Genomic DNA, 20,741 nt, shown 5'->3' on the forward strand with positions numbered 1-20,741 from the left:
AGTTCTCTTGTGTCTCCTGCATTGGAGGGCAGATTCTTTACCACTAGCACCGCCTGGGAAGCCTGCAGGAAGGGAGTAATCACACACAAAAAAAGTGAAAAAAAAAGTCAAAGTGTTAGTCGCAGCCAACTCTCTATGACACCATGGACCGTAGCCCACCAGACTCCTTTGTCCATGGGATTCTCCAGGCTAGAATACTGGAGTGGGTTGCCATTCCCTTCTCCAGGGGATCTTTCCAACCCAGGGATTGAACCTGGGTCTCCTGCATTGCAGGCAGATTCTTTACTGTCTGAGCCACCAGGGAAGCCCAATCACACACAAGTAAACCAGAAAAGAGTCAGAGGAAAAAACGCTGGATTTGGGTTTTTGCTTTTTCTGACTTTCAAGGGTTTTTTCTCACAGCAAAACCCATGTCCATTATAGGAAAATAAGAATATGTAGAGAAGCAAAAAGACAGAAATTAATATCAACCAGAAATTAATATCAACAGAAATTAATATCAACTCAGAAATGACCATCATTAAGAATTGAAGTATATGGTGCTGTTGTATGAAAATTGTACACATCTTAATTATGTTGAATTAAGTAGTGCTTCTCAGATCTACTGTATCCTACTTTTCTGTCTACTCATTCTAGTAATTTTTGAGAGTTTGACATTGAAACTCCAACTAAAAATCTTAATTTATCTACTTGAAAAATAATTATCATAAACTGGAACTATATGTAACTAGATGTATTTTTTCTGTATTTTCCAAGTCTCCTGTAAATGTGTTATCATGTTTTCATAATTTAAAAATATAAAAAATTTAAATATTTTTTTAAAAAATAAAAACTTTTTAAAAAGCATTGAGGTATATGGAATTTCCCTGGTGGTTCAGTGAGTAACACTCCATGCTGCCAATGCAGGGGATACAGGTTCGACCCCTGGTAGGGGAGCTAATATCCCACATGCTGTGCAGAGCAGCCAAAGATTGTTTTTAAAAAAAAGAATTGAGATATATCATCTAGTCTTTTTTATGCTGATTTTCATGGCAAAACTGAGCCACACTGGACATTTTCTTTTAAAGTTGGCTGCCCCTCTGCAGCCACCACCCTGGGCTGGGGGCCCCTCTTCTCTGTGGCTCATCACTCTACAGCCCTTGCCATACTACTCTGAAGTGTTCATCATGTATGTCTGCTTCCGCCTCCATCTGGAAGTTTCTTGAGGGCAGAGGGAGCCATTTTCCATCTCTTTTATCTGCGGTGTTCGGGGCAGTCAGGGAGGCTGGTCAGCCCTGGGGATGGCACTGCCCGCCATGCACTTCCACCCCTGCACACACAGACCGCACCTCTCCTTTGCCTCTCTTCCCCACAGGTTGAGCTGGGTCCCGGCCACAGAAGCCTGCTGGCAGGTTCTCTGCTCTGTTCTCCAGGTCACTGGAAACCTGAAGGAACTGGACCTGAGTAGAAACATCTTGAGCCGCTCTGCAGTACAGAGTCTTGATGAGGCCCTGAGATGCCCTGGGTGCCAGCTAGAGACCCTGCGGTGAGTCTGGCCTGGGCGCTGCTCTGAACAGGGATGGACAGGAGATCTAAGACGGACGCTGACTCTAGGAGGGGAACTGTCCTTGCATTCAGCAAATACTCACTGAGCCCCTCTCTGGCCCACCACTGCGCCAGGTGCCAGGGTCTCTATGGCAAACACACACAGGCAGGTGTCTATTCTCAGAGAGCTTGCAAAAGACCGACATTAATCAGGGAACCATGCTAATAAAGGTGTAACTACAGGGCCAGATAAGGGTCTCCAGTGGGAAATGTCCTTAAGAAAGGGACACTTGGGGACTTTGCTGGTGGTCCAGTGGTTAGGACTCAGTGCTTCCATTGTTGTGGGTTTCACTGGGGAACTAAGGTCTCATAAGCCTCACGGCACTGCCAAAAAAGTAAAACTACAATAAGATATCAATTTGTGCCTGTTAAAATGGCTATTATCAAAAAGGTAGAAATCACAAGTATTGGAGAGGATGTGGAGAAAATGTGTACTTTCTCATACACTGTTGGTGAGAATGGAAGTGGATGCAGCCACCGTGGAAAATGGTATAGATATTTCTCAAAAAAAAAAATAAATAAATAACAGCACTATCATGTGAGCCAGTTATTCCACTTCTGGGCATTTATCTGAAGAAGATTTTTCTTGGGCTGGGTATCTTGATGAACCACTCATCATTCAAGGCATTCATCATACATTTCCACCTCCTTCCCTTGTCAAAATTAATCATTTTTTCTGCCTTCAGCTGCACTTGACTTGTCCCTTGGGGCACCATCTACTTTTTAAGTGCCCACTATGTGCCAGACACTACTGTGGGCACTTGGGTCCAGCTAGTAATGAAAATGGGCAAAACTCCTTCTTCATGGAGCCTACATTCCAGAGGGGATGGGGAGAAAAAGTCAAAAGAACAAGTAAAGTATATTGCATGTGGTAAGGACTAGAGAGAAAAGTAAAGCAGAAAGGAGTAGAGAGTTGGGGCTGGGTGTGCCGTTTTAAATACGGAGGGTGGTGAGGCAAGGTTCCTGCAAGGGGACTTTTGAGCAAAGACCTGGGAGCAGGTGAGGGAACAAGCCATGAGCTATCAGGTAAGATAGCTTGTTCCAGCCAAAAGAAACAGCCAGTGCAGAGAACCTGAGGTGGGACCATGCCTGGAGTGTTTAAGGAACAGTGTGGAGGCCAATGGAGATGCAGCTAAAAGGAATATGAGATGAGGACAGAGAGGACAAGGAGTCAGACCACCAGTGTCTCACAGACAAGGTCAAGGACCATGAATTTCTCTCTGATGATCTGGGAAAACGTGGGAGGATTTTGATCCAAAGAGATCCAAAACCTGACTTACTATTATTTGTTTCTATGTCTATCCCCCAGTGCCTGTGTATTTCTGGGGGCCTGGGGGCTAGAGGGTCTTACTGACCTCCACCTGGCCCACAGGTGTAGATGCTCAACAGGTTGTTCATGGATGATTGTGGAAATCAACAGATAAGTAAAGGCAAGGCAATGGTCACGTGTCTCCCACAGGTTGGCCAGCTGCGGCCTCACAGCTGAGAGCTGCAAGGACATTGCCTCTGGGCTGAGCACCAGCCAAACCCTGATGCAATTGGAATTGAGCTTCAACACACTCCTGGACGCAGGAGCTGAGCACCTTTGCCAGGGCCTGAGACAGCCAACCTGCAAGCTGCAGCGACTGTTGTAATTGCTCTTCGTTGGCACTACTTTGTGGGGTGGGCACGGGGAGGCAGAAGGAGCTTCCCTAGCACCACGGGACAGAGAGAAAGCAAGGGCTCATGGAGGCCATGTTAGATTCCCACTGAAGCCCTCATATTCCTCCTTAACTTTTATTCTTATATTAGAAGCTCACTCTTTTCTCATCCTGCATTGTAGATGCCCTTAATGTTGAAACCCACAAAATGCTGAAACCTATGTCAGGTAACTCTGGGCATTTGGGAGGGCCAAGGTAGTTAACAATGAGATCCAGGCATCCCAGTGGAACATTGGTGTAAATTAATCATACAACATCGATACAGTGAGTGAGCAGGATTCATAGGAATCACACGGAAGTGAAAAGGGGATGTGGTCTCTATCCTGAGTAGCTCCTTGGCTGCAAGAGGAGTATTTACATCTCCCAGGTTCCTGCAATCAGTCATGTCTTTATCTTCCTTTAATGTCACCCTAGAACCCTCATAGGGCCACAGGTACTAGAAAGGAAAACCAGATGCCAGTTAGGACATTGACTGGAGGCCGGCATGTGTCTTCCCTGCAGGCTGGCAGGCTGCGGCCTCACGTCTGGCTGCTGCCAGGACCTGGCCTCCGTGCTCAGGGTCAGCCCCAGCCTGATGGAGCTAAACCTGCTGCAGAATGACCTGGACGACCTCGGCGTGAGGCTGCTCTGTGAAGGACTCAGGCACCCTTCCTGCCAGCTCATATGCCTATGGTGAGGCTCTGCAGGCCCCTTCTGGGCAGAGGGCAGGGAATGGGGGGAGGGGATGCAAGTGCTGTGGAACTGGACAGAGGAAAGAAAAGGGACAGGCAAATGCACAGTCAGCCAGGGTTCCTCACCAGCGACGCCACTTTCTTAGGCCGTGTGACTCAGGCAGCTCTTCACCTGAGACTTGGTTTCTTTATCTGTCTAATGGGACCATCATATCAGTAAAATGCATGTGAACATTAGGACAGAGTTCAGACAGAAATGGGCTTGGAGCACCGGAGTCCCGAGTGGCTGAGGAGCAGTGAGCTCCCAGCCCTCCTTGCCGCCCTGCAGGCCCTGAGGGCCACGTTCTCTGAGCAGCAGCCCCTCCCATGTGTCTCAGCCACTTCCTCTTTCCTCCACTTCCTGAGAACGAGTCCACTGGCTGTTTCTGGCTGAGCCCTTGCTTATAGCTCCTGGTAGGGCTCCAGACCCTCCAGACCCCATCCGCTCAGGTCCTCCGTTGAGCTCCAGCAGCCCTTAGAAACATAGTGGGAATCACAATGTTAGTGGCTCAGTCGTGTCTGACTTTGCGACCCCAAGGATGTTAGCCCATCAGGTTCCTCTGTCCATGGGATTTCCCAGGCACAAATACTGGAGTGGGTTTCCATTCCCTTCTCAAGGGATCTTCCCAATCCAGGGATTGAACCCGGGTCTTCGAGGGGTGTGCAAAGTCTGGGCCCTGGCCACTCTTAGCCAGGACTCCCTCCTTTAGACTCTCAGGCCTAAAGATGAAGTTGGGGGCAAGATAACAAGATAAACATTCTGCAGGTGGGTTCCCCCAAGGCTAACCCTGACCGTTTCCAACCAGGGGAACTCCAGCTCCCTCCCCGCCAAGCATTTCCGGCTACACAGTGCAAGGCCTCTCCAGAGCTTAGCCGCAGCCGGGACATCTGAATTTGTGGCCAGCTCACTGGTTACTGGTCAGACCTGGGTTGCCTCAGAGCATCCTGTGCTCTGTGGTCCTGTGAAGGTTTCTGCTTCCTTCCTCCCGGAGTTCTGGGACTGGACTGGGAGGGACAGCCATCTACAGGGAGGGGTGGGGGTGGGGGGTGTCCATCCTCTCCCTAGGGCACACTAGCTCTGATCGCAGCAATGAGTTCGGTGTGCACTGCCCTCTACAGTGTGTCCTGTCCACAGCTCACAACAGGTGGAGCACGTCTGTCTATGTTAGAAAGGGGGACACGAGGGCCCAGAAAGAGCAACAGCTATCTGAAATCTGAAGCAGCCCAGAACACAAGGCCAGGAGAACGGAAACAGGGCACTCTCCTTTCCAGCAAACCATCTAGCCTCTGAGCAGGAAATCCCAGGACCTACCCTTGGGTGGTCATCTTGAGGCTGTGGGGAATGGGTGTTCTGTGGTGGACGCAGTGAGCCGCTGCCCAGATGCTCTCCAGGAATGAGGATGTAATCCTAAGCCACTGGGAATGCTTAGGATTCACAGCCAGCTACTGGGATGACATTTGCCTACAAGGGCCCCCTCTCCCAAGATCTCATCCCCTTCCTGGAGTCACCTGCATCCAGGCCTGACCAATGTCAGGGTATAACGACCCAGTCCCTCTCCCCAATTTGGGACAGCTCTGAGGGATCATCCCGACTTCAGAGCCTCCAGTAGCCTTGGCTGAGGTCTCCACTGAGACGACATCACAGCCCAACTTCTTCCTCTCTGCCCAGACCTGTTTCCCTCTCCCCGCCACCCTGGTGTTGATCCAAGAACACTGCCTAGTAAACCTCACTCCACTTGCCATCTCAGAGCCCAATCCTGAGCAAACCCAATCTGCAATAGTTTCCTCTAGGAGGTGGCAGATTTCACCATCCTGAGCCCCCAGGGACCTCAGGATCACACAGGGGTCCCGGGAGAGCCAGGCTTCCTTTGTGCTTGCAGGCTGGACCAGACTCAGCTGAGCGAGGAGGTGACCAAGATGCTGAGGGCCCTGGAGAGGCAGAAGCCTCAGCTGCTAGTCTCCGGGATATGGTAAGGTGGGGAGACTCAGAACCCCCTCCTGCTGTTCCAGGCCCGGCTGAGTCCTTGGGGCAGGTCCAGAACCAAGAGATGGGGAAAGACATGTGGGGTGGAGGTAGACACGGCAGAGCCGGGAAGAAACCAAGAAAGCACGGCAGCCAGAGAGAGGTTTGGGCGTTGATTTGTTTAGTGCGAACGGAATTATGCCACTCCTCTGCTTAAACCTTTCCCTTAGATGAATGTGCATGTGCCAAGTCGTTTCAGTCGTGTCCGACTCTGTGTGACCCTATGGACTGTAGCCTGCCAAGCTCCTGTGTCCATGGGATTTCCCAGGAAAGAATACTGGAGTGGGTTGCCATTGCCTCCTCCAATAAGAAGATTTAAAAACAAAAAAAAGTGAGTGGGTGCCTTGATGAGATTTGGAACTTGGAAAGCAATGACCACCAGGGGGAGGCAAAGACAAAGAGAGAGAGTCTAGGAAGAGCCAGACCACCTCCACCCCGACCCTCACCCACCAATACATATAGACACACAGCCAGAGAGGCTGGAGGGCTGAACCCCAGAGATGGGAGAATCCCTCTTCCTCCCCAGGGAATCTGCTGCAGCGCCCACGTTCTTCCAGTTTGGTGCATTTCGACCTGTGACCACAAAGGGCAACTGTTCCCTGAATCTCCTCAGCTGTGCCTCACCTGAAAAGGAAAGGAAAGGGCTCCTAGCTTTAGGAGGATCTACTTGTCACAGAACAACATGCCCTGCATCCCTCACACGACGTGTGAGGCACACAGCAGTGAACAAGGGCCCAAATTCCAGGAGCTCAGCCCAGCAGGTGCAAATTATTCCCTCCCCACCCCCACCTCCACCCCCGCTTCCCACCTCCGCCCAAAGAACTACATCTGGAATTCTCTAAGGACACTGATGGGCCCACTGGATTCTATGCAGAGCAGCTGAGCTGAGCTCTGAAGGATGGGAGGGGCATGCTGGGCCCGGAAGGGGTTGATTCCAGGCAGAGGTGGTGTAGCTTGCTGAATAAGAGCCAAATGCCTGAAGTGCATAGAAGCCAAGACTAGGGCACTGGTTTTTGAGAAAAGAAAGAGCTTTATTGCAAGGTGCACTAGCAAGAGCACAGGAGGTGAGGCTCTCAAATCGATCCAGGATTCAGGGCGACATTTAAGGGGTTTAGAGAAATGTCAATCTTGGAAGCTGATTGGCTAGTTTCGAATAAGCCAAACAAGCTATTTGCACTGCTGGAAGCCAGATCTTCCTTTTTTGAAGGACTTCTAGCCCCCAAAAGGGCTCCTGGGGCAACATTTCTATTCTCTAAGTTCTGTAGACTGAAGATTCTGGGTTCTGTATACTGGAGACATAGATTCTGTCTTGCGTGGGGGTGCTATCTAAATAACTCAAGGCTGAATTAATCAACTTATTTAAAGGCGGCAAAACCAGTTTAAGCTGGTTCATGTTTTACTTGCCGTTTCAGTAGAGGCACTGAGCTTAGCTTCTTTGAGGAATAGGAGATCAGGGACCTGGAGCAGAGCTACTCAAAGTGTGGTCCTCAGAATCAGCGGCAGAATCAACATCCCCTGGGAGCTGGCAGAGTTTCCTGGGCGGATCAATAGTAAATAACCCACCTACCGAAACAGGAGACTCTGGTTTGATCCCTGGGTCAGGAAGATCCCCTGGAGAAGGAAAGGACAACTCACCCACGTGTTCTTGCCTGGAAAGTCCCATGGACGGAGAGGCCTGGCGGACTAAAGTCCATAGGGTGGCAAAAGAGACATGACTTAGCAACAGTAAGGAGCTCAGTAGCAACAGTAAGGAGCTCAGTAGAAAGGCCCCACTCCAGACCTGCTGAGTCAGAATCTTGGGGTGGGCCCAGGAATCCATGTTCTAACCCAGGCCTTCAGGTGATTTTTAACACTGATTTAGAGCCATGGGGGCAGGGAAACTGGCACAGGTGGGGCTGGGGATGGGAAGCAGTACCTAATATCTTCTGGGCCACATTAAGAATTTCGATCTTACTCCCCAAATCAATAGACATTTCAGGGCTTCAGCATCAAAGTTCTGTGCCAGGTTCCCATTTTCAGATCAGCTGCTGAGTGGACAGTGGACTGAGGGTCAAGAGCAAAAACAGGGAACACTTTAAGATGAGGCAGTGGTTCCAGCCACAGATGCCAGGGCCTGGGAACAGGGTGGAGGCCGTGGAGGTGGAGAGAAGAGAAAAGAGCTGTTTTGGAGGCTGCGTCAAGGTGATCAGTCAGCTCTCAGAATGGCCAAGGGAGAAGTCAGGATGATGCCTCAGTTCTGGTATAAACAGCTGGGTGGATGGGGGCCATTCATGGAAGCAGGGACTACAGGAGAAGCCCAATGGGGATCAGGAGTTGAAATTCCGATGAGTTGAACTCAAATGGGGATGTTGTGGAGACAGCCCCCAGAATCCTCCACGATCTCAGGGAGAATGAATTCTGTCCAGGAAGCCAAGTCTGAGGATCCTTCACGAGGGCCCAGGTGGAGCAGAGATGAGTGATACATCCTCCCTCAAGCGGCAGAGACAAGCATCAGGTAGTTTGAAGGGGCCAGACTGGGAGCATCATGATATGGGCTTGCAGGGGTAGAGGGGGTGATGGCAGCTATGAAAGGTCATTCCCTCCACCCTCCTGCCTCTGGAGTGGGACAGAGACACCTAAGGGAGACTCCATGAGAGATCTTCCACTACCCGAACCTTGCAGGATTTCTGCTTCACTCTCTTCCAGCCTCAGGGGGCTGGACTGTTCCTCTCCTAAATATCCACAGCATGACTCATACTCTGAACCAGAGCCCAGTCTCTTAAGGCCCACTCTGGGCTTCTAAAGCCTGGAATCCCCTCTCCATCCCTGCCTGTCCATCTTTGGAGCCCTGTTCCCCTCAGAAGCTAACCACCCGGGGCGTGCTGGGAAGAGCGACAATTCTGGGAAGTGAGAAAGGGGAGGGAGGAGGGTTTGGGCAAGGGGAGGCACCAGGATTGAGCCCCCTTGGATAGCAGGCAGACTGGCCTTGGGAAGGCCCCCTCTGTGGTCTAGCCTAGGGGGCAGCCAGGCAGAAGAACCTAAAGCTGGCCGCTGCCCTGTCTGCTCCAGAGGGCAGCTCTCCTCAAGCAGCACAGGTGAGGCTCTTCTGTCCGTCTTCTCCTGCCCCTCCGGAGGACGAGCACATGGAGTCTCTGGGGACCGAGGATGACCTCTGGGGCCCCACAGGGCCTGTGGCTACCGAGGCGGTTGACGAAGAGAGGAGCCTGTACCGGTAAGTGAGGGGGCCTGGCCTGTCCCACCCCCTCCATCCCCATGCTGGGTCCCCACAGACAGTCTGCACCCCATTCATGGTCCATTGTATCCCCTCACCACGCCACCATGCAAAGAAAGACAGAGCTGAGATGTTGGTTGGTGTTTTATTATGAAAAAAGAAGGGGTTTGGGCTTCCTGGTGGCTCAGACGGTAAAGCGTCTGTCTACAATGTGAGAGACCTGGGTTCGATCCCTGGGTTGGGAAGATTCCCTGGAGAAGGAAATGGCAACCCACTCCAGTACTCTTGCCTTGAAAATCCCATGGACAGAGGAGCTTCGTGCAGGCTACTATCCATGGGGTCGCAAAGAGTCGTGCACGACTGAGCAACTTCACTTCACTTTGGATGGGGGAGGAAGAACATTGGTTGGGATTTTTTTAATATTTATTTGTATTTATTTATTTTTGGCTGTGCCAGGCCTTAGTTGCAGCACGTGGAATCTAGTTCCCTGACCAAGGATCGAACCCAGGCCCCCTGCATTGGGAGCTCAGGGTCTTAGCCAATGGACTACCAAGGAAGTCCCTAGAAAAAGAGAGTTTGTTATGAAAATTTTTAAATAGACACACAAGTGGAGTCCAGGGAACTTCCATGTACCCACTATTCAGCTTCCACCTTCATTTTACCAACTTTGTTTCAACTATCCACTTTCCGCCCCTTTTTTCACAATGTTTTTAAGTCCAAAGAAATGGGTGCTTTTTGCTTTAAATTTTTTGTGATACCTTTCAAAAAGGTCAAATAAAGACCTTTTCGTCCATAACCACAATGTCATTTTTCACATGTCAAGAAGTTTACAATTAAGCCTTTCATATCCGTCCAATGTCCAATCCTTATTCAAATCTGGTCAATTGTATAAAGTGTGTCTTTGCAGATGATTTGTTCTAATCATGATCCAAAGACAGCCCACTTGTTGTATTTGACTTGTGCTGCTTTAATCTCACAGCTTGCGTCTCCTGCATTGGCAGGCGGGTTCCTTACCACTAGCACCACCCAGGAAGCCCAGGGGAGCCAGTTCAGTTCAGTTCAGTCGCTCAGTCACTCAGTTGGGTCCGACTCTTTGCAACCCCATGAATCGCAACACGCCAGGCCTCCCCGTCCATCACCATCTCCCAGAGTTCGCTCAAACTCACGTCCATCGAGTCGGTGATGCCATCCAGCCATCTCATCCTCTGTTGTCCCCTTCTCCTCCTGCCCCCAATCCCTCCCAGCATCAGAGTCTTTTCCAATGAGTCAACTCTTCACATGAGGTGGCCAAAGTACTGGAGTTTCAGCTTTAGCATCATTCCTTCCAAAGAAATCCCAGGGCTGATCTCCTTTAGAATGGACTGGTTGGATCTCTTTGCAGTCCAAGGGACTCTCAAGAGTCTTCTCCAACACCACAGTTCAAAAGCATCAATTCTTCAGCGCTCAGCTTTCTTCACAGTCCAACTCTCACATCCATACATGACCACAGGAAAAACCATAGCCTTGACTAGACAGACCTTTGTTGGCAAAGTAATGTCTCTGCTTTTCAACATGCTATCCAGTATTCAAATTCAAATCCATCTGACTTCAATGTCTGGGCTTACAGCCACTCTGTAGGATCCATAGTGCCCAGCACAGGGCCTAGCACCCAGTAGGTGCTCAGTGAGTCTGGGTACAGTAATCCAGTGTCCACTTCTCCCCATTTTTCGCAGCGTTCACTTGCCCATGGCCGGCTTCTACCACTGGCCCAACACGGGTCTCCGCTTTGAGGTGAGAGGGCCAGTGACCGTTGAAATTGAATTCTGTGCCTGGGACCAGTTCCTGAACAGGAATTTCCCACAGCGCAGCTGGCTGGCTGCAGGGCCTCTGTTTGACATCAAGGCTGAACCAGGCGCTGTGGCAGCCGTGTTCCTCCCTCACTTTGTGGCCTTCCGAGGTAAGCAGCGGGGAGAGGCGGGAGCAAGGTGATGGTGGTAAGAATGGGCCTGAAAGGGGCTTTGGAGGTGATGTCCTGAGGGGGACTCATGGCTTCCTTAGAGAGACTGAGAAAGGATTAACAGAAATGGAGGCAGCTTTTCTCTCATTCCATGGTGCTCTGGGCATATCTTTTTTGAAGCACTTTTGTCCCCAGATTCATAATTATTTTTGCCTGAATTACTTAAAGGCTTCCCTAAATAGAAAGTACAATACAAGCTAACATTGAACTTCCCTGGTGGTACAGGTAAGAATCTGCCTGTCGATGTAGGAGACATGGGTTCAATCCCTCGTCCGGGAAGATCCCACTTTCCGTGGAGCAACTAAGCCCGTGTGCCACAACTATTGAGCCTGTGCTCTAGAGCCCATGCTCTGCGGGCAGAGAAGTCCCACTTGCTGCAATTAGCCTGTGTGCAGTGACGAAGACCCAGGGAAAGCCATAAATAAATACAACAGGGAGCGGATATCAATTATTCTGAAAATAAAACATTATAAAAAATAATCTCACAGTCAAAAACTACAAACAGTAAATAAGGCATCACAAACGAGGGCCAGAAGAAACACAGGTACCAGAACTGGTCCTGTTAAATGAATACATTAATTAAAATAACTTAAAAATAAGAAAATAATAAGAATCGATCCCATAAAGAGTTCGCACTTTTTGTGTTATCAGAAACAAAACACAAAATAAATGTGTTTCGTATACTTATGGGGCTTCCCTCATAGCTCAGTTGGTAAAGAATCTGCCTGCAATGCAGAAGACCTGGGTTCAATTCCTGGGTTGGGAAGATCCCCTGGAAAAGGAAATGACAATCCACTCCAGTATTCTGGTTGGGTTACAGTCCATGGGGTCCCAAGAGTTTGACATGACTTAGCGACTAAACCACCATCAGTTCAGTTCAGTTCAGTCACTCAGTCGTGTCCGACTCTTTGCAACCCCATATACTTATAGAAATCACCCTGGGGAAAAATAAGCAAAAAGCAATAAATCATTAAAAATGATAAATCAGATTTGGAAAAAAGCTAATTAAAGAAAATAAGAAAACATTAAAAAAAAAAAAAAAAGATTAAGTGACATGGAGGATAGGATACTATGAGGAGGCCTAGAATACACCTAATCAGAATTCCAGAGGATATGGCAGAGAGAACGGAGAAGATGAAATATTCAAAGAGAGAATTGCCAGGAAATTTCTATGATCACTGAAAGATGTGACTTCTCTGTGCTGTGCTGTGCTTAGTCGCTCAGTTGTGTCTGACTCTTTGCGACCCCATGGACCACCAGCCTTTTCTGTCCATGGGGATTCTCCAGGCAAGAATACTAGAGTGGGTTGCCATGCCCTCCTTCAGGGGATCTTCCCAACCCAGGTCTCCCACATTGCAGGTGGATTCTTTATCATCTAAGCCACCAAGGAAGCCCAAAAGGTAGTACTCTAGTCTCCCCATTGGGGAATTGAACCCCAGTCTCCCACATGACAGGTAGGGATACTCACCATGATTCTAAGAGGAAGACACACAATGATGAGAAATCGAAAAAATCCATGGGCTATGACAGAAACATGAAAAGGTGTTGCTTCAAAGAAAGACTAGTGGAAAAGAGGAAGATGGTAATTATAGTTGTATTTAGTCAATTCTTCAGCTTTTTGTCAGACGGTGATATTATTTTCACACACAAAAAAAGCAATGAATGTGCTCTCTGGGTGCCTCTTCTGGGATTAAAATCAGTCAGCAATGTTCTGACTGGTGCCCATCAGCCTAAGGGCCTTGCCTGGCTTGCTCAATGTCCTTCTGCTACCTGGAAACCACTGCATTGCTGAAGTTGCCAAGCAACACAGAGATGCAACCGGGACTCCTGATTTCTAAGCCTGTGTCTCTCCCACTACCAGCCTTCATCTCTCAAGCTGTCTCTTCATCTCAAACTCATCAGTGTCCATGCCTTGTCAGACTTCTTGACTGCAAACTAACTCTGGCTGATTTAGGCAGGAAAGGAATATATAAAAAGATTCCTGAGTAACTTGTAGACTTAGCAAAAGATTAGGCAACATTAAAAAAAAAAAAAAGCAGGCAGTGTGCAAGGATGCTGAGAACCAAGAAAACTAGGAAGAAACCTGTGCTGCAGGCACAGCCATCGCAGGACCCTCCTGCCATGGTGGCCGCCGGACTCTTGACCCCACTGCTACTGCCGAAAGAATCTCTCTTCATTCTCTCTAGATCCAGGTCCTGGTAAGGAGCATTCACTTACTCAAGTTTTGGTCACATGCCTGCATCATAGCCACCAGGGAATAACAGCTTCCAGGGTGGGAGGCCCAGATTGTCTCCTGCTGAGACCCCCCACACTGGTGGGGAAGGGGTTCTTCCCTAAAAGAAGACTATGAATGGTGGGTGGCCCTTGGATGCTCCATTTCCTCACTGTCCCTTCCTCCTCCTTGTCCTCCCTCTGCCTGGAGTCAAACCTGCCAACATCACTCGGTGGCCCTCATGGTTAGAGAATCCACATCAGCCAGTAACCCTAGGGTCCATAGCTTTCCCGACTCCCAGGCCAGGGGCTGGTCCTCTGTATGGGTTTGGCTAAAGGGAGTTTCTGTGGTGCTCCCACCCTAGAGACAGTATTGCCTAAGGCCCCCAAAGGTGGCAGGCCTGTGTACAATGGCTTCCCTAGGAAGGCCACTGAGCCTACACTCAAGTATGTCACTCCCCCAGCCAAGTCTGACTCAGTGAGGCACTAAGTCCTTGACTCTCATATCCATCCCTTGACAGGGAACGATGTGGACATCTCCCAGTTTCAAGTGGCCCACTTCAAAGAGGAGGGGATGCTCCTGGAGAAGCCAGCCAGGGTGACGCCATGTTACGCCATCCTGGAAAACCCCAGCTTCTCGCCCATGGGAGTTCTACTGAGGATGGTCCAAACTGCCCTGCGCTTCATTCCCATCACCTCCACTGTGTTGCTCTACCATTACCTCCAGCCTGAAGAAGTTACCTTCCACCTCTACCTGATCCCCAGCGATTGCTCCATTCAGAAGGTGGCAATAAGAGCCAGAAAGGTTGGGCCAGGGTGGGCTTGACAGCAAACAGGAAACACAACCAAAGAGTCCCCTAGATGGGTCAACTGGGAACTGGGATGGGCTACTTATAAACAGGAACCTTGACATGGGTAAATTATCCTGCTCCCATCTCCTCTGGCTGACTCTGCCACACCATCACTCATCTCAGGACAAGCCTCTTCCCAGGAGTCAAAAGAATGGGTGGTTTCCACGCTTATTGTTATTGTTGTTGTTTGGTCACTAAGTCATGTCCAACTCTTTGTGATGCCCCGGACTACAGCATGGACTCCAGGCTTTCCTGTCCTTCACCGTCTCTCAGAGTTTGCTCAAACTCATGTCCACTGTGTTGATGATGCCATCCAACCATTTCATCCTCTGTCATCCCCTTCTCCTCCTGCTCTTAATCTTTTCCAGCATCAGGGTCTTTTCCAATAAGTTGGCTCTTCGCATCAGGTAGTCAAAGTATTGGAGCTTAGAACTGTCTCTTTTCCTCTGTTACCATGTCTTCTCCAACATTGCCCCAGCTCTCACCCTGAGCACAGCAGAGGCCAAGCATGGGTGGGGGGTGGGAAGCCAGCAGGGGTGGTACAACCCGCATCACCCACACAAACACACAGAAACATCATCTCACTTTGTTCAGACCAGGTTCTGTAGGCAGAATCTGAGTCCGGGTCCAGATATATCTGCTTTGATCCTTGTTCTGTACTCCTCAGGCCATAGACAATGAAGAAAAGATGTTCCAGTTTGTGCGAATTCACAAGCCACCCCCGCTGACCCCACTCTACATGGGCTCCCGCTACATTGTGTCTGGTTCAGAGAAGCTGGAAATACTGCCCGAGGTGAGCAGCCCAGGTGGTCAGCCATCCCTGGGGTCAGAGCTCTTGCTTGGAAATGGTCTCAGAGCTTTCCCAGGGACCGGGTGAACTGGGGTTGGGCAAACAGCAAGTGGGGCTTCCCTGGTAGCTCAGCTGGTAAAGAATTTGCCTGCAATGCAGGAGACCCCAGTTTGATTCCTGGAGAATCCCCATGGACAGAGGAACTGGTGTGCTATAGTTCACAGAACTGGACACCACTGAGTGACTAAGCACAACACAGACAGCAAGTGAGATTTAGGGTGAGCAGGAATGCTTCAAAGGGTAGGAGACAGGAAGTTGGGGAGGGTCACATTCAGGATGGGGACAACATTGGGAAGAGTTGGGCTATAGAGTGACAATGACCTCCAATTAAAGCCACCAAGGACTTCCCTGGCAGTCTAGTGGTTAAGACTCCATACTCCCCCACTCTCCCCCACCCCACCAAAAAAAGACCCCACACCCCCAGTGCTGGGGGCCCAGGTTCAATCCCTAGTCAGGGAACTAGCCCCCACTCTCCACAACTAGAGAAAGCCTTTGGGCAACAACAAAGACCCAGTGCAGCCAAAAATAAATAAGGATTTTAAAAAGAAAGAAAAAAGCAGGGTCTAAAGATTGACTTCAGTCCAGGAAATGGTCAGGGCTAAGTGAGGTTAAGCAGGGCCAAGTGAGGTGTCAGGTGAAAGATCTTACTAGCAAACTGAAAGGTGGCTTCTCACTCAGTGATTCTCTCTCTCTCTGCAGGAATTGGAGCTCTGCTATCGGAGCCCCAGAGAATCTCAGCTGTTCTCTGAGTTCTACGTTCGCCATTTGAGGTCAGGGATCAGGTTGCAAATAAGAAGCAAGAAAGATGGGACTGTGGTGTGGGAAGCCTTGGTGAAGCCAGGTAAAGTCAAGTCCAGGGAGCACAGAGGTGGGACAAGAGAAAGTCAAAGAGTGTGTGTGTGTGTGTGTGAAAGAGAGAGTTTGTATTATCACAACTTGCTGATGAAAAGAAATAGTCCAGGGGAGTTCTGTGCCTTTTCCTAGTGACAACAACTGATAGGAGCAGAATTGGAACTCAGGTTCAGTTCAGTTCAGTTCAGTTCAGTCGCTCAGTCGTGCCCAACTCTTTGCAATCCCATGGACTGCAGCATGCCAGGCTTCCCTGTCCATCACCAACTCCTGGAGTTTACCCAAACTCATCTCCATTGAGTCCGTGATGCCATCCAACCATCTTATCCTCTATTGTCCCCTCCTCCTGCCTTCAATCTTTCCCAGCATCAGGGTCTTTTCCAATGAGTCAGTACTTCACATCAGGTGGCCAAAGTATTGGAGCTTCTGCTTCAGCATCAGTCCTTCCAATGAATATTCAGGACTGATTTCCTTTAGGATGGACTGTTTGATCTCCTTGCAGTCCAAGGGAGTCTCAAGAGTCTTCTCCAACACCACAGTCCGAAAGTATCAGTTCTTCGGAACTCAGGTTAACTTGACTGTAAGCCCTGTGCTCTCTCTCTCTCTCTTGCACCATATGTGTCCACTCTGCCCTTGAATAGACTTTGATACCCACAAGGTTTTTGGCAGTTTCTCATGAGAGCTTGGAAGGTAGATGAAAGAGGAAGAACTAGGGGACTCCCTAGTGGTCCAGTGATTAAGACTCCAAACTTCCACTGCAGGGGGCACAAGTTCAATCCCTGGTTTGGGAACTAAGATCCCACATGCCATGTGGCCAAAAAAAAAGAGTAACAAGTAGATGCTACATGGTTGTATGGTTGTGTGGATTGGGCCAGTTCTGGCAATATCAGATACTCTAACCAGGATCATTCAGTTATTGTCAAGGCAGGCAAAAGGGAATCCAAATATTGAACTCTTGGGAACGGAAGAAACTTTACAGTCTCTTAATCCAACACCAACACCCCCAAGAAACAAAATCTCCTGGACAGTCCTTCCTAGGACACACAGTCCTTCCTAGGACAAACAGCCTTTGTCAGTTGTTGGTCACATTCCATCCTGAGCTGCACAGGCATCACAGTGGTAGAAAGAGAATGGACTTTACTTGGTCCCAGCTTGAGTGCAGACACAGGTGGAGAACTCACCAGCCCTAGCTAGGGCCCTTACTTGCTGGGTCATCTTAAGAAAATTACCTAGTTCACTTGAACTTGGGTTCCTCATCTGTAAAGTGAGGATCACAATGCCTAACCTATGGAATTGTTGGAAAGATTAAATAAAATGAGGTATGTTCATGTATCATGCTGTGGTCCCTAGTAAAAAGCAAAAGTGTTGGTCAGTCAGTCGCGTCCAACTCTTTGTGACTCCATGGACTGTAGTCCACCAGACTCCTCTGTTCATGGAATTCTCCAGGCAAGAATACTGGAGCAGGTAGCCATTCCCTTCTCCAGGGGATCTTCCCAACCCAGGGGTCGAACCTGGGTCTCCTGCATTTGCAGGTGGATTCTCAGATTCCATCTGAGCTGGAAATAGTAAAGGAAAGCCCAGTGGTCCCTAGTAAAGAGGAGCAATATTATTCTTCTTCCTCGTATTAAGCCAACATCCTTGCCTATCTTGATTCTGTGCCTTGGAACTGACAGATCTATTTCTATTTCTTATCTGTTTCTCCTGGGAGAGCCCAGGAGAAAGTATCAAGAAAAGATACTTGAAGACTGGGATCAAGGCCTCCCCTAAGTCTCCTCTTATGCAAGTCAAATCTCTCTACTTCCTCCCATCATTCCTCCTGTATTTTGGTTTTTTAATTCTTTGCCATCCGGACACCCTCCTGGTAGATGTTCCCATTTACAGATGAGCCAGGATGGGCTCCCTGAGTGTCCAGTCTTCAGGGAGGACATGGAATACCCTCCTCCACCCTCCAGATGAACCTGATGCTCCTGGAGCCCACCTCCACAGACCATCAGGTCACAGTGAATCTGAGTCTGCTCAGACTTTCAGGCCTTGTCCACATGAGCTGCTGTGAACAGCCCCTTCCTCGCCTTATGCAAGTAACTGTCTAAGCCCCTTGACTTATTTCTGTTGTTTTGCTATTGAAATTATCCCATGACTCCCAAGTGCTAAGGTTTTCTTCTTCTTTTTTTAAGTTATTTACGTATTTGGCTGGGCCAGTCTCAGTTGCAGCATTGCAAATTTTTAGTTGTGGCACATGAACTCTTAGTTGCAGCAGGTGGGATCTAAGTTCCCCAAGCAGGGATTGAACCCAGGCCCTCTGTGTTGGGAGCACACAGTCCTAGCCACTGGACCACCAGGGAAGTCCCTTGATCTTCTGACATCAAAATTCAGAACAGATTTGATCTGTGTGAATCTAGAAGGCCAACATGGGCAAGGAGATAGATGTCTGTTCAGAAGTTTAAGACGTCCTTAAACTATTTAAGGATATCTTAGATAGTTTAAGCTATCTAAACCCTGGTTAGTTCTCTACCAGGGTTCCCTTCAGGACAACACTGGATAAACCGTGTCTGGGATGCTGAGAGAAACTGCTGCTGTTCACTTGGATGCCTCCTATCTCTCTCCCACCCTCTGTCTAATCATGGCCTCTGGGCCTCAGTTTCCCCATATGCATAAGGAAGGGATGCACCTGGATAATCTCTAAAGGCCCTTCCAGCCCTTACTCCAGATTCTATCAGAATTTATCCGTAGCTTGTTCTCAGAATGAGAGAAATCTCAGAAGTAGGTAGGAGTTTAGAGGAGTATCATATGTGTAAATAACCAGCACTGTTACAGATCCTTCTTCATCTCTGTTTCCCTCCAGGAGATCTCAGACGGGCAGTTACTCCAGTCTCTCCAGGCCTCAGAGGTCAGTAACAGCTGTTAGAGACCACATGAGCCAGTGGCAGTTCTGGGGTGTTCTTTAAGGTCCTGGAGAGTTGGGAAGAGAGGAAGGAAAGACTCTCTTGCAAACCTCACAAGCAGTCAAGCCTTGGAGAGTGCTGTGTACCCCATGCCCCTCACTCCTGCCCATGGGGGCCCTGGTACCTCCCACCAAACCACCTCAAATGCCTCCACCGAGAACCCCACCCCAAGCTCAAGCAGAATGGCCAGGTGCTGATGTGAGGGAGGGCAAAAGTGGCTTTCTCGTGGTCAAATGCCTTTACAGGGCAGAAGGAAGCCAGGGATGCAGATGAGCTGAGTGAAGAGAAGTGGAGATGGAGGGTCAGAGGAAGGAGCAGTGGTACTAGCCTTTCTTTGTTTGTTTCCAGCCTCACCTGACTCCCCAGCTGCCCTGAGATTGAGGCACTTTGTGGACCGACATCGGGAGCAGCTGGTGGCTCGAGTGACATCCGTGGACCCTATCCTGGACAAGTTGCATGGACAGGTGCTGAGCGAAGAACAGTATGAGGGGGTGCGGGCAGAGACCACTGCACCAGGCCAGATGCGGAGGCTGTTTGGTTTCAGCCGATCCTGGGACTGGGCCTGCAAAGATCGCCTCTACCAAGCCCTGAAGGAGACCCATCCTCACCTAATCATGGAACTCTGGGAGAAGTGGGGCAGTGAAGAGACCAGGCCGGGCTCCTGACAAGCTGGGCTGTGAGTCCTGGCTCTGCCTGAGAGCACCTGGGTCTGTTGTTCATCAGGAAACAAGTTACCATCTGAGTTGCCTTCTAGGCCTAAAGAAAACTTTGATGATGATGATGCCTTTGCTGGGCATTACCTTGCCCTGCCCAGGAAAGCCACACAGGAACCCAGACGGCCTCCCTTGGCTTTCATGGACCAGCTGTCCAGGTGAAACGACAGCATCTCAGAGAATGTCCATCTGGAGCTGGCAGGACTTCTGCAGACCTTGTAGAAGCCTAGCCTAAGAGCCTGGTCTGCTGGCCACAGCCGCCAAACCCAGAGTCCTCCCTGTGCTCTCCAGAGGCAGAGAGGAGCAGAGAGAACGTGGGCCTGGGGGCATCTGGCTGGAGACGGACAATGGAAATGGACACCTTAGGGGTTTTGAATGGCTTGTGAACAGAAACAAAAACAGATTGGTTTTTCACTTGTCCTTCCAGGGCTGGGGCACCCACGCTCCCCTCAGGGCCCTCCTCAGGTTCATTCCCAGGAGAACTCAAGCCCACCCACCAACCTGTAGACAGGCCAAGAACAGAAAGGGACACAGAGGCTCCTACATGCAGAAGGCGTGACCAAGGGTGTCTCTACTTTCCAGGCTCCCCCAAACCCACAGCCCCAGGCCCACCCATCAAAGGGGCCATGAAGAGGGAGGTTTACCCCCAAGGCTCCAAGGCAACCCCTCCTCAAAGACAGTGGCTGGAGGGCTGTGGTCCCACTCCCGGGACATCCTGTTCCACACAGACCAGCAAACTTATGGGATAATGCAGAGATGTCTCCCCAAGTCACAAAATATTTGAGTGCAGAAAGTGACTTGGCAACAACTCCCAAATAAAGTCAGGGGAAATGTCGCGGTGCAAATCAAAACTTCTGGTTGATGTCAGCTGTCAGTCATGGGTTGTTCGTTTCTACAGGGAGAACAGATAACAAAGGTCAAACAGGCGGGCATGCACACGTATCTACACACACCGTTCCCCCAAACCACGAGATGACAGAGTATCGAACACTCCAAAACACAAACCCTCTATTTTCACTCACACCCACCCGCCCTTTCTTTCCGCTCCCAACTGGCCCCAAGGCCTCAGAGAGCTGAAGTGTGCATGAGTTCCAGAATGAG

The 20,741-nt window shown here is 49.7% G+C and overlaps 1 protein-coding gene across 2 annotated transcripts in view; it reads left to right on the top strand.

Moving 5' to 3' along the window:
* Positions 1–20,494, top strand: part of NLRP1 (NLR family pyrin domain containing 1) — a 31,813-nt gene extending 11,319 nt beyond the window's left edge. For both annotated transcript variants that reach the window (XM_027518492.1, XM_027518493.1), the window contains 12 exons: positions 1,355–1,525; positions 3,044–3,214; positions 3,786–3,956; positions 5,875–5,964; positions 8,423–8,511; positions 9,066–9,228; positions 10,941–11,164; positions 13,957–14,219; positions 14,954–15,079; positions 15,836–15,977; positions 18,828–18,872; positions 19,276–20,494. In XM_027518492.1, coding sequence (XP_027374293.1) covers positions 1,355–1,525; positions 3,044–3,214; positions 3,786–3,956; positions 5,875–5,964; positions 8,423–8,511; positions 9,066–9,228; positions 10,941–11,164; positions 13,957–14,219; positions 14,954–15,079; positions 15,836–15,977; positions 18,828–18,872; positions 19,276–19,592 — 1,972 coding nt within the window. In that variant the 3' untranslated portion in view covers positions 19,593–20,494. The remainder of the gene's footprint in view (positions 1–1,354; positions 1,526–3,043; positions 3,215–3,785; positions 3,957–5,874; positions 5,965–8,422; positions 8,512–9,065; positions 9,229–10,940; positions 11,165–13,956; positions 14,220–14,953; positions 15,080–15,835; positions 15,978–18,827; positions 18,873–19,275) is intronic.
* The last annotated feature ends 247 nt before the right edge of the window (positions 20,495–20,741 follow it).

This window comes from Bos indicus x Bos taurus, chromosome 19 (assembly GCF_003369695.1).
Source record: "Bos indicus x Bos taurus breed Angus x Brahman F1 hybrid chromosome 19, Bos_hybrid_MaternalHap_v2.0, whole genome shotgun sequence".
In the NCBI taxonomy this organism is placed as follows: Eukaryota; Metazoa; Chordata; class Mammalia; order Artiodactyla; family Bovidae; genus Bos; species Bos indicus x Bos taurus.